This window comes from Anas platyrhynchos, chromosome 16 (assembly GCF_047663525.1).
Source record: "Anas platyrhynchos isolate ZD024472 breed Pekin duck chromosome 16, IASCAAS_PekinDuck_T2T, whole genome shotgun sequence".
Taxonomy (NCBI): Eukaryota; Metazoa; Chordata; class Aves; order Anseriformes; family Anatidae; genus Anas; species Anas platyrhynchos.
The window spans coordinates 11,255,515-11,265,781 of record NC_092602.1 but is presented as its reverse complement, the minus strand read 5'-3'; the positions used below and the strand labels follow the sequence as shown (position 1 = coordinate 11,265,781).

At 43.8% G+C, this 10,267-nt stretch overlaps 1 protein-coding gene across 2 annotated transcripts; it reads right to left on the bottom strand.

Moving 5' to 3' along the window:
- Positions 1–134: 134 nt before the first annotated feature.
- On the bottom strand, positions 135–9,966 carry PGAM5 (PGAM family member 5, mitochondrial serine/threonine protein phosphatase). 2 transcript variants are annotated; one of them, XM_027470182.3, is made up of 6 exons: positions 9,404–9,966; positions 6,058–6,236; positions 5,503–5,628; positions 4,313–4,401; positions 3,870–4,000; positions 135–1,953 (listed from the first exon to the last, which is right to left on the bottom strand). In XM_027470182.3, exons 1-6 carry the CDS (start codon positions 9,682–9,684, stop codon positions 1,803–1,805), a joined length of 957 nt encoding a protein of 318 aa, XP_027325983.2. In that variant the 5' UTR covers positions 9,685–9,966; the 3' UTR covers positions 135–1,802. The 2 variants fall into 2 exon arrangements, with proteins under 2 accessions (XP_027325983.2, XP_027325982.2); XM_027470181.3 differs by having other exon boundaries at positions 3,870–4,003; positions 9,404–9,841.
- Positions 9,967–10,267: the final 301 nt, after the last annotated feature.

Here is a 10,267-nt window from a genome sequence, read left to right as displayed (position 1 = left end):
CTTTAGAAGACTTGTTAACACCTTTGAGATATGTACATAGTGTGTGGAATTTTCGTCTTACTTGCCTTCGTGTTCCCGTTCCATGTGCTGGTAAATGACACAGCATTTTACTAATCAACTGAAGGGACAAGAAAGAAAGACAGACCAGTTATTTTATTCAAAACTTTTAAAAAGTTAATAGACAAAAACTGATAAATTATTCTCATTGCATCAATGAGACATACATCACAAGGGTTTCCTGCTGCCCCTGGGAAACGTGCACTACAACTACCATATTTTGTTCCCTACCAGCCCCAGTTTCCTTTAAGTCATTCTGATGTAGCAGTCCTGTATGAAACGAGCCATTAAATCTTGTCTTGTTAGGTTGTGTGCCACGATGATGCCTCAAAGCTCTGACAGAAGTAAGCTTGAGGTTTCTTCAAGATTTTTGGGATAAGAGAACCTATAAGACATGCAATGCCTTACTTTCACCGTACTGCTGGATGTGTACTAGCCATCACCAAGGCAGAGTACGCAAACAAAGAAAGTTTTCAGTATTACAGGCATTGTACGCAGACTTACTAGCGTGGCTCAGGTGCCCATCAAACATCCTTAAAATCAAATGCTTCTGAGCTTTTCCCTCAAAAATAACTTAGTTCTCAACCATGTGCATTTTTCCTAGAACAAGTCCAGCAGCTGTTTCCTAGAACAAGTCCAGTCAAAATTGTACAAGGGAGCAACTTAAAGCATTCTGCCTGATGTTTATACTCACACTTTGCCCAGACAGAACATCCCACAGATCCTTTTTCACTATGTGAGCAACAGCAGCTTTAAGCAACAGTTCGCTCCAACACTGCAGAACCTCTGACCTGTAGTGCCATTACCTCAAACTCTGTGCTGTTATTTCTCTACTCTGAAATCATGGTACCAAAAATATAAAGCAAGTGGGGAAAGCAGGAAAAAATGGAAAAAAAAACAACTGTACTCCTTGCAAACACAAAGTAAAGAACGCACAGATAACTGCTTTACATTCCTTCCATCTTTCTGCTACAAAACTCACCCCTATGTCCTTCTACAGACAAGTTTTAATTAAAAAGGCCTTACAAGACTGAAAAACATTGCTCAGAACAGCTTAAAGTACTCACTGGGGATGCAGGAACACTTAATCTAAGCAGCAGTTAATTCTAGCACCGCAGCTCTGAAGCAAATCTTTTTTTACTCTCTTTTCTTTACAAGGCCCAGGCACAGTTTACACGAGCTTTTAGGGGGCAGAGGGAAACAATGAGACAACATAAACATACATCCTCAACAGCTTACAAATACTGAAGCTTTATCCCTTTGTCCTTCAAACAGCAAAATACCCTCAGTTTGTCACTTCCTCTGCAAGAGCTGGAACAAGCTGGCTCATCTTCAGTTTTAGCTGCAGTGTGATAAAGGCTGCTCTTTCCAGTTCCCATATCATTATTTTCCTGCACAAGAAAAATATCCACAGGAGCAAGCTTTGGTTATAGAAGTTCACAGGGAAATAAAAAGTCCGTGCTCTTGTAGCTGCTGAGCACATGGACATTCAATCTTTTTGTATTCCACAGATGAGCTTCAAGTTTTGGGGAATACTTGAGGACTGGACAGCTTCAGGCTTAGAAAGATTTCTTCTTTTCTGGACTGAAAGGCAGATATGAATAAGTATGAAGGAGGCAAGGGGCTAAAGGACATTTTAAGACAGCATCACATCTTAACAGATAAAAACCTAGTGGTACTGTAGCTGAATGTTCTAGTGCAAAGAGTCTAGAGGCAGCTCCTGGGTAGCCAGCTGTTTCACTCATTCAGGTGCGCGTGATTTTATCTGGAGGCATGAAACCTGTGTCACCCAGTGTTCGGAGTGCCACTCTTCCATTTGGCCGTATCACCAAGTGAGTTATACTGCCATTGTTAAGCGACATTCGCAGCCAGCCTTCTGGGGGGAACTGCAATGCTCTATTAAGACAAAAAAGAAAAAAAGGAAAGAAAAACATTACTACTCGTTCATCAACAGTTATATTAACATGAAGTTGACAGTATCACCTTCTGTTCCAGATAATAAAAAATGGTCATTTTGCAGCTTGCATTCAAATGTCCTACAGAGTCAGCTTTGGAAAAAAATGAAAAAGTATTGTTTTTGTGCAACAGATCCCAAACTGCAGTTTTGGTAACTGGACCAGTGTCAAGAATACACTTCCATAAGCGGATTCCAGCAGATGAATGTGATTAATATAGATAGGATTAATTCAAACTGACAGAAGGTAGAAGCTCTCATGGAGTCTGGTAGCTGGGAGTGCTCTGAGCAACCCAGTACCAAACAGGATGACAGAAGCTCTATGCGCAGCTGGTCATTAGGCCAAGTGCAGTAGCACAAAACCCTGCGCTGTTCAGGACAGGTAGAGCACACGGCTCACTTCTCCCCAGTAAGTCTCCCCAGCAGACCACAGGCATAAGCAGCACACTGCACGTATGCACCTACTGTTGGGAAGGCTAAAATAGCATAACTAATAACACCAGAGAAGAGGTACTGATATACAGTTGGTTCTAGTTACCAGCATGCGCCCATAGAAAGAACTCACCAGAACTGTTTTCATCAATGATACTGTTCCCCAGAAGAGAAAAAAGAGAGAACCTTCTGCTTTCTGTACAAATACGGTCTCACAGGTCTTTTTAGTCTCCAGCTATTCTAAAATTCCTAACTGACAAGCCTCAGAGTTAAACCACTTGCAGTAACGACTCAAGAAAATAGTAAGTTGTCTCAAACATCTTTTGTCTTAGATACTGAGGAAAAAAAATGTTTTTTGACAACAGTACTTTAGAAAGTCTAAAAAAAAAATAAAATTGTAAGTAACAGTTACAGTCAAGCTAAATTCAAAAGGAACACTATATGGATTGCATGTAATTGTTATCAGATAGCCCATAATGCTAGATATCAAAGGTAAGGTGAAAAGAAAATTGAAGAAATAGCAATGAGAAAAAGTATAAAGTATTTCAGAAAAAGCCTAGGTAGCAGAAAGACGATCTCTTTTGGCACAGGGAAGAATACTCTGTGTACCTGATCAATAATCTTAAGTATAGCAATTTTGAAAAGCTCTAAAGCAGTCCACAGAGCAGGCAGGCTAGCATGTAACTAGCTCAGCTAAAATAAGCTAACCGAAATTGTTGCAGCTATTGATCAGATTAAAGTTTAATCGTATCTATCCTGCTCAAGACAAATTATCTAACAGATACCACTTTGCTGATGAGGAGAAAGAACAAAGCAGATGCAAGTGACTGGATAGGGAGACAGGAAAAGATCCAGAACTGTTTTCTCCTTCACGGGCCACCTTGATGTTAGTTGAAAGATGCCCTCTTCCCTCCAATCCAATACTGGATGTTTTGCAAAAACATACTAATACAATTTGAACATAATACAAAAAATAAATCAACTAATAAAGAATCCCCAAAACTAAATCAATCTTTCATTATTTAAGATCAAATTCACATCATCTCAAAGAGAGGCATCCAGTCAGATGCTCTACTTGTCGTCTTTTCCAACAGTCTACACAAAAGTATTATCTTCAGGATTGTGTGAAGCAGAAGCATGCAGTATTAAAGAGACTGTTCAGACGCACAAAAGTTATCAAGTCTCACTGATTTGGCCATTTTCACTTTCACTGTACAGTGTTCTAATTTTCGCATATTTCCTCTATCTCCAAATTCGTCCTGTGAAGTTGCAGGAGCAGTTGCTCACAATGCAAGCACTCATCTCCAGCCACCTCAAACGCACAAATCAACTGATCACCAAGCTCAGCAGTGCAATATGCCAACATGATTTCAGCAAAGCTATGACCTTTTAAAGAACAGGGATGAACATGCAATGCAACACATACCTGCAGACAATGTAGCGGATCACGTTGGCATGACAGACAAAGATCTCGTAGCTGTCTTCTTCCTGCTTTGCATCAGCTCTATGAATGAAGTTTCGAAATGCAGCCTCAATTCGAGCTCCATCTTCATAATACTGCTAATGGCACAGAGTTCAGAATTAAACATAACTCAGAGCAGCATGCGCCGTTATTTGCATTTGCAGATGGGCTACATCTTCTGACAATTTCTTCTTTAGGGAGGTCCACACTTGAGGCTCAACTAACACACAGATTTTTAAGTTATTTCACTGGTTCTGTACACTTACTGAGGAGAAGGAAACTATGCAATTATCTAAGGTTTATGATGAAAAGCATCAGCTCAGATACCATGAGCTATAGCTTTTGTCAACTGAAGTATATTCAAAAATATAAAAATGAAAATAAACAAAAAGTAAGTAAAAAGTTACCACAGCTTCTGGTTTCCAGTGAGAGACTGGAGGGTCTGGTTCTATAGGTGCTCCCTCTCTCAGCAGATCAGTACTAATTTTTTTGACTCCTGAAATATTAAATACACATTCAGAAAGGAGTTGTTACTTCACACGTCCCTGCAAACAGACCCACATCTGCTCAACAGATTTTTTTTATGCTCTTTGAGGAAGCCTTCCTCTCCACAATAACGACATTTTAGTCTAAACATTTCCCATCAAGGTGTGTACATCTCTCCAACACAACTGGTTTGTCATCAGCGAGGTGAAGTTTATTCCAACTGAGAACAGCCAAAACAATTTGGCATAGCAAGTTGACTTCCCAGTCTGCTGCATTTTGAAGAACTGTATTTGTAAGGGTATTAATCTTAATGTTCATGTTCACTAATTAGGCTAATTAAAGTTAATGCTTCACTTTTGATATGTTTATATTAATATTTTAGTCCGAGGAAGGGAACTTCTTTTTAAATAGCAGCACAAGCAAGAAAGCAATCACTGATTATGTAAGAGAACAGACTTTTACCTAGCCATATCTTACTATCTGCTAAAATAACAAAAGAATGCCCTAGACAGAACTATCTACAGTCAACTACCTTTAAGTTTAGATTCTGGTATCTCTGAGTGGCAGGAAAAAAAAAAAAGCGCACAACATCCCAAAGCCCTGCAAACAAAGCAGCCACTCACACAAATTGCAAAAATACGTATCACCTCTGAGCATGCCACATCTTCCCCTGCAGGTAGGAACAGCCCAGCACACAATAAAGGCCTGTTAGCTAATCCATCGTACATCACTACAAGAACTGGAGTTTAAGGCCCTCTTCTCGCCTGCACTATTGCCCCCTGAGACCAGGTAAGGACTGAGACAACCCTGATGACCTGCAACAGCCCTTGCTTTACAAAATGCCTAAGAGAAGAGTAACCAGGAGAGTTATCTGACAGAAACATATACAGGCACCTGCCAGTCACTCAGAGAGGCGGCTCCCACTTATATTTTTTAAAGATAAGCTGGAAACCAGCAGAATTAGGGGTGTTAGTTTCTTTATAGACATATTCACATAGGTATAGAAGTTGGCTAATAATGGCTCAACTACACCTTAAGGACAAGCTTAGAATTTTACTGGAAGCAGTTTTAAGGATCAGAAGATGCTGAAAAATTAACAGAAGTCACTTACCTGGAAGGTACTTGCTTATAATTTCAGTTGTTTCAGTTGCTCTTGTCATGGAGGAGTGGATGATCTGATCAAATTTCAACCCCAAGCTTGCAAGCCTGCGTCCCGTCAATTCAGCCTGCTCTCGACCTTGAAAAATAAGGATAGATCAGGAAATTAACAAACACAACCCACTGTTTAAAGAGAAACCTAGCTCTGTAACTACCTTTGAGATAAGATTAAGACAAAAGCCTTAGCCCTGGGGAATTACATCAGCTAGTGTGAAAATTTGCTGAAAAACCTTAAAAGAACAGGAAATTTCCTTTATGAAGTTTCTTTAGCATTAAGAGTTCTTCAAATGCCTAAAAGCACGTTCTAATGTTTGGATTTAGAAGATCAAAAACTGAAAAAACAGATTTACTTGTACCATCTTTCTGACACAAAGGATCCAGAAAGTGGATTAAGCTTTGGCAGTGAGACCAGAACAGAGCTGAGTTACCGACCCGTACTCATAAGGACGGCAGCGCTGACAAGCACTTTTCTTAAAATAAGAAGAAAGATGTTTTTAGTAATACATACCAAGTGGGGTCAGAGTTCTATCTTTATCAGCCCGGCCATCTAAATTGTATTGAGAATGACGGATAAGGAAGATGTGCCTGGTGGCTTTTGCTTTGCAGTGATCTAAGCGGGAGGCAAGCTCTTCTTCCCCAGTTTCTTCATTTTTCTTTTTGAGGTTGATCAGAGCCAGTGGTTCACGCCTAAACACACACATTTAAAACATCGTTTTTAGATAGGGGAAGCTAAAAGACAGAGGAATTCTACAGACGAATAATCTGACTTATAGTTGAGGAACTAAAATTGACTCTTTAGCCATGTATATTGCAAAACTGATTGAAACCACCATGCTAGAACTAAAAGCCTGCATTAAAAAAAATAAGGTAAGTTGATGCCATGGGTTAAATGTATAATTGACAGATACATTCAATAATTTCAAACACCACCTCTAAATGAATTCTAGTGATTAAAAAAGCAAGCGATGAAGAGAGTTAAATCCTAGTATAAACAGATGATGTCCACTAAAACACACAAAAGCTACAGCCTGTCTGGACAAGAAGATTATAAACATTACTGGGGACTTTATATTGAACTCCTGATGATTTAATAATCATTCTCAAAATTTTCAGTGAAAAATCACAGGCACCCTGGTAGGTTACTTGACAGGAAAAAACAACCAGGAATGACACTCAGGAAAAGAAAAAGAGGTGTCGACTAATTCCAAAGCAATTAAAACGTTTTACAACTGTAAGACCCTGTGATAAACTAAACCTACAAAATTTGCACTTTATCAACCACATTAACTAAAACAACAAAACAATATCCTAGAAATATTTCAGCTTTTTGAAGTGCACCCAGAGAATTATTTTGTGCTTTACATTAGGTCACATCAGGTCTCTCCAGGAACTCATTTTTTTATTTTTAAATTTGAAGCATTCATTTATACTTTCAACTTTTTAAATCACTCTCTGCCCTGAAGCCACTTTCATCTTTCTTTCATTTTGTCACGCTGCACACCAACCTTCCTCTCTGCACACCATCCGTTGCCCTCCTCTTGCACATCACCCATTCCTCAAGAGGACACCAGGCAGATCTTCCCCTCGAACCCCCAGGGAGGCAGATTAGCGGCACAGATTTCTGCTGCTGACACCAATGCTGCGCTATCATCATCAACCCTGTCCAAATCTGCCTCAGATTAGTCCCCTGGTCCCCTCCCTGCACTGAGCCTCTACCCGTTAATACAAATCCGCTACTATGTCTCTCCATCTCGGATTATAAAATGCTTTCGCTTGATCTTACTCCTAAAAGAACAGTTAAATTTATTCAATCCATCACAGATTTCACTTCTTCCATTATTATAATTAAACCTGCTTCTATATCTGTTAATCGATTTTAAATCAAGAGTATAATTTTATTCAGTTTGAGGCAAAGTAAATTGGTCACAGAGAACTGCCGCCTCACATACCTGCAGTTCACAGCAAGGGTGGCATTTGCCGTAGTAAAGACAAGATTTCTGCTAAAGAATGAGGCTCAGCACCTTCCTTAAACCGCTCCTAACATTCAGCAAAGCATTAAAAATGAAACAACAGCCCAACAACATGAAGTTCTGTTGCTATTTCACAGGATATGCCTTTTGGTTCAGTAGACATGATGTTGGAAAAATACGTTAGAAAACTGAATAAAAAGTCACGAAAATTCAAGCACACTTGTAAATGAACATAGGGATTAACTCACCTATGGCAGAAACGCCTGACAAGAAATACCTGAGCGAAGGTCCTGCCCTCTTGTCCCCCAGCACCTCTGCAGTTAGTTTATGCTAACATGTGCTTTAACAAGTCATGAGGAGATAACCCAGCTTAACTACAGTTTTCGCATAAACTATTTTTTTTAATTAAAAACAAAAAGAAATACAAGCAGGAAAACTTAATACTGCTAAAGCTTATCTTCACTAGGTTCTTTTAGGCTGCTGAAATTCACGAATTGTCAAATGGAGCTTTCTGCGCTCCCTCCTAAAAAAAATCCCCTAAAAAAATCCCCTAAGATCATAGCTGGACAGAACTTTGCTGAAAAGCAACAGCAATATCTAGGACCGTCTTTAAATGCAATTAAACAGCAAATGCCATTTAATCCATGGCAGTGCCCTTTTCACCTCTCTTCCAGGAAGCCCTGCATGTCACTGAAACACATCAGTCAGCCTGACAATTTTTTTAATTCTTGTAACACACTTAAAAATCCAGATATTTCTAGTTTTATTCCTCATAAAACTACTCTCAAGAACCATTCAAAAAATGAAGCCATAGAATTTAGACAATAATTAAAAGCTTTTATTCTCCCCTCCCACACCAAGCTTTCCAGTTAATAGGCACTTAATTAGGACACCTTTCAGATAAAGTGCTGCCACGTGAAATGAAACTGTAACTAGTCTTCTCCCAAAAGCGAACTGTACAACGTGCTCCTGCACGTACAGGAGACCCATGCAACACCCTGGGTGTATCACCTGGTCGGATCAACAGGATGGCTGTGAGTAAGGTATCTGCACTCTTCTGTGTCAAACTTCACAAGGATGGTTGTTAAAAGTACATTAATGCATGTGGTTATCTGCTCACAGAACCATTCCCCCAGCCTGCCACCCCAGAAATGTATTTATAAGGCATTTAACAACCTCACCCCAAAGTCAGAACTGGGATCTCAGCCAGGTACTGCCAAAGCCACGCAACAGGCGGACAGCGAGGAGCAGGCAAAGGGGACGAACGCGTGAGGGTCACCTGCATAACGCACCTCCACTGTTTGCACACTAACACGCGGTGAGGCAGGACGCTGCCCGTAGCTGCTGTTCGCTGTCACCCCGCTCATTTACCCGGCAGCTGGGACAGCTCCCCCGGCCCCAACACAACCCCAGCGCCCAGCTCAGGGCCAGCCGCCAGCAGGAGCAGAAGGGCCGGGACCTGCAGCTCCGGTGCCTACCTCAGGCTGACTTTTTAACGAGGTTAAAACGAAAAGTAACCGCTTATTTAACGAAAATCGGTTTGATTTTTGTAACTGGGCGTGTAGAGGCCCCTATTTATACAGGCATTTCATCCCAGGGCATCTCAAAAAAGAGAAAAACGATAATAACAAAAACCCAGGACACAACCAAAGCCTGTTGGCGCTCAAGTTCGGCTTCACCACGATCGCACCGGAGCCTGACCCGAGCGTCCCCGGGGCGATAACCCCGGCACCTGGCACCTCAGCTCAGCCCGCAGCCCCTCACCGAGCCCCGGTGCCCCTCGGGCGGCCCAGCCCCACGCCGAGCGGCGCCCCCCAGGTCCCCCCCACAACCCCCGGTCCCCCCCACACCCCCCGGGTCCCCCGCAGGCCCCCGGCCGCCCACCTGTCCCAGTTGCTGTCCCAGTAGCCGCCGGTGCCCCCCGCTCTCTCGATCCAGCCGGCGGCCGGCGGGCAGGAGGCGGCGGCGGCGGCGGGCGGCAGCAGCAGCAAGCCCTGAGGCGCGGCGGGAGCGGCGGGCACGGCGGCGGCGGCGGTCCCCGGCCGCGGCTCGGCGTCGCCTCCCCCGCTCCGAGCCGGCGGCTTGCCCACGGCCACGGCGGAGAAGAGGACGGAGCCCCCGGCCAGCCCGCAGGCGGCCAGCGCCAAGGCGCGGCGGAACGACATGGCGGCGGCGGCGGCCGCGTGCCTCGCCTCGGCCTCCCGGCGGCCCCGCCCCGCACGGAGCGCGGCGGGAGGCGGGGGGCGAGGCGCGGCCGCGGGCTCCCCTCAGCGGGGAAGGCCCCGGCCCGGCTCCGGCTCCGGCTCCGGCTCCGGCTCCGAGCCCGGTGCCGGTCCCGGCCCGCTCCTCGCGGCTCCGTGCGGGGAAGGGCCCGCTGCGCCGCCCCGAAATGGCGGCGGAGCGCGGAGGGGCTTCCCCGGCGCTGGCAGAGGAGGGCCGGGGGAGGCTTGGCCTCGGTGGGATGCTGCGGCGGGGGGAATGCCCGCAGCCGGGTGGCTCAAAGGAAATGCAGCGCGTGTGGGTCAAAGGAAAAGCGCGTTAATTAATGGGTCGCGGCGACGTGAGCTGCCTCTAAATTACCGTGCCTGGGTGCCGCTGAAGTCCATCCATAATAGCATGTGCTTGTGTCTGCACCAGTCAATTTAGCTTGCAGCAGTCGTGTATTACTTCATATGTACTTCCTTCTGTTGTTTTCTGAATCAAGGAAAAAGAAAAAAAAATCTGTTGTTCAACGTCTTTTCTTTTTTT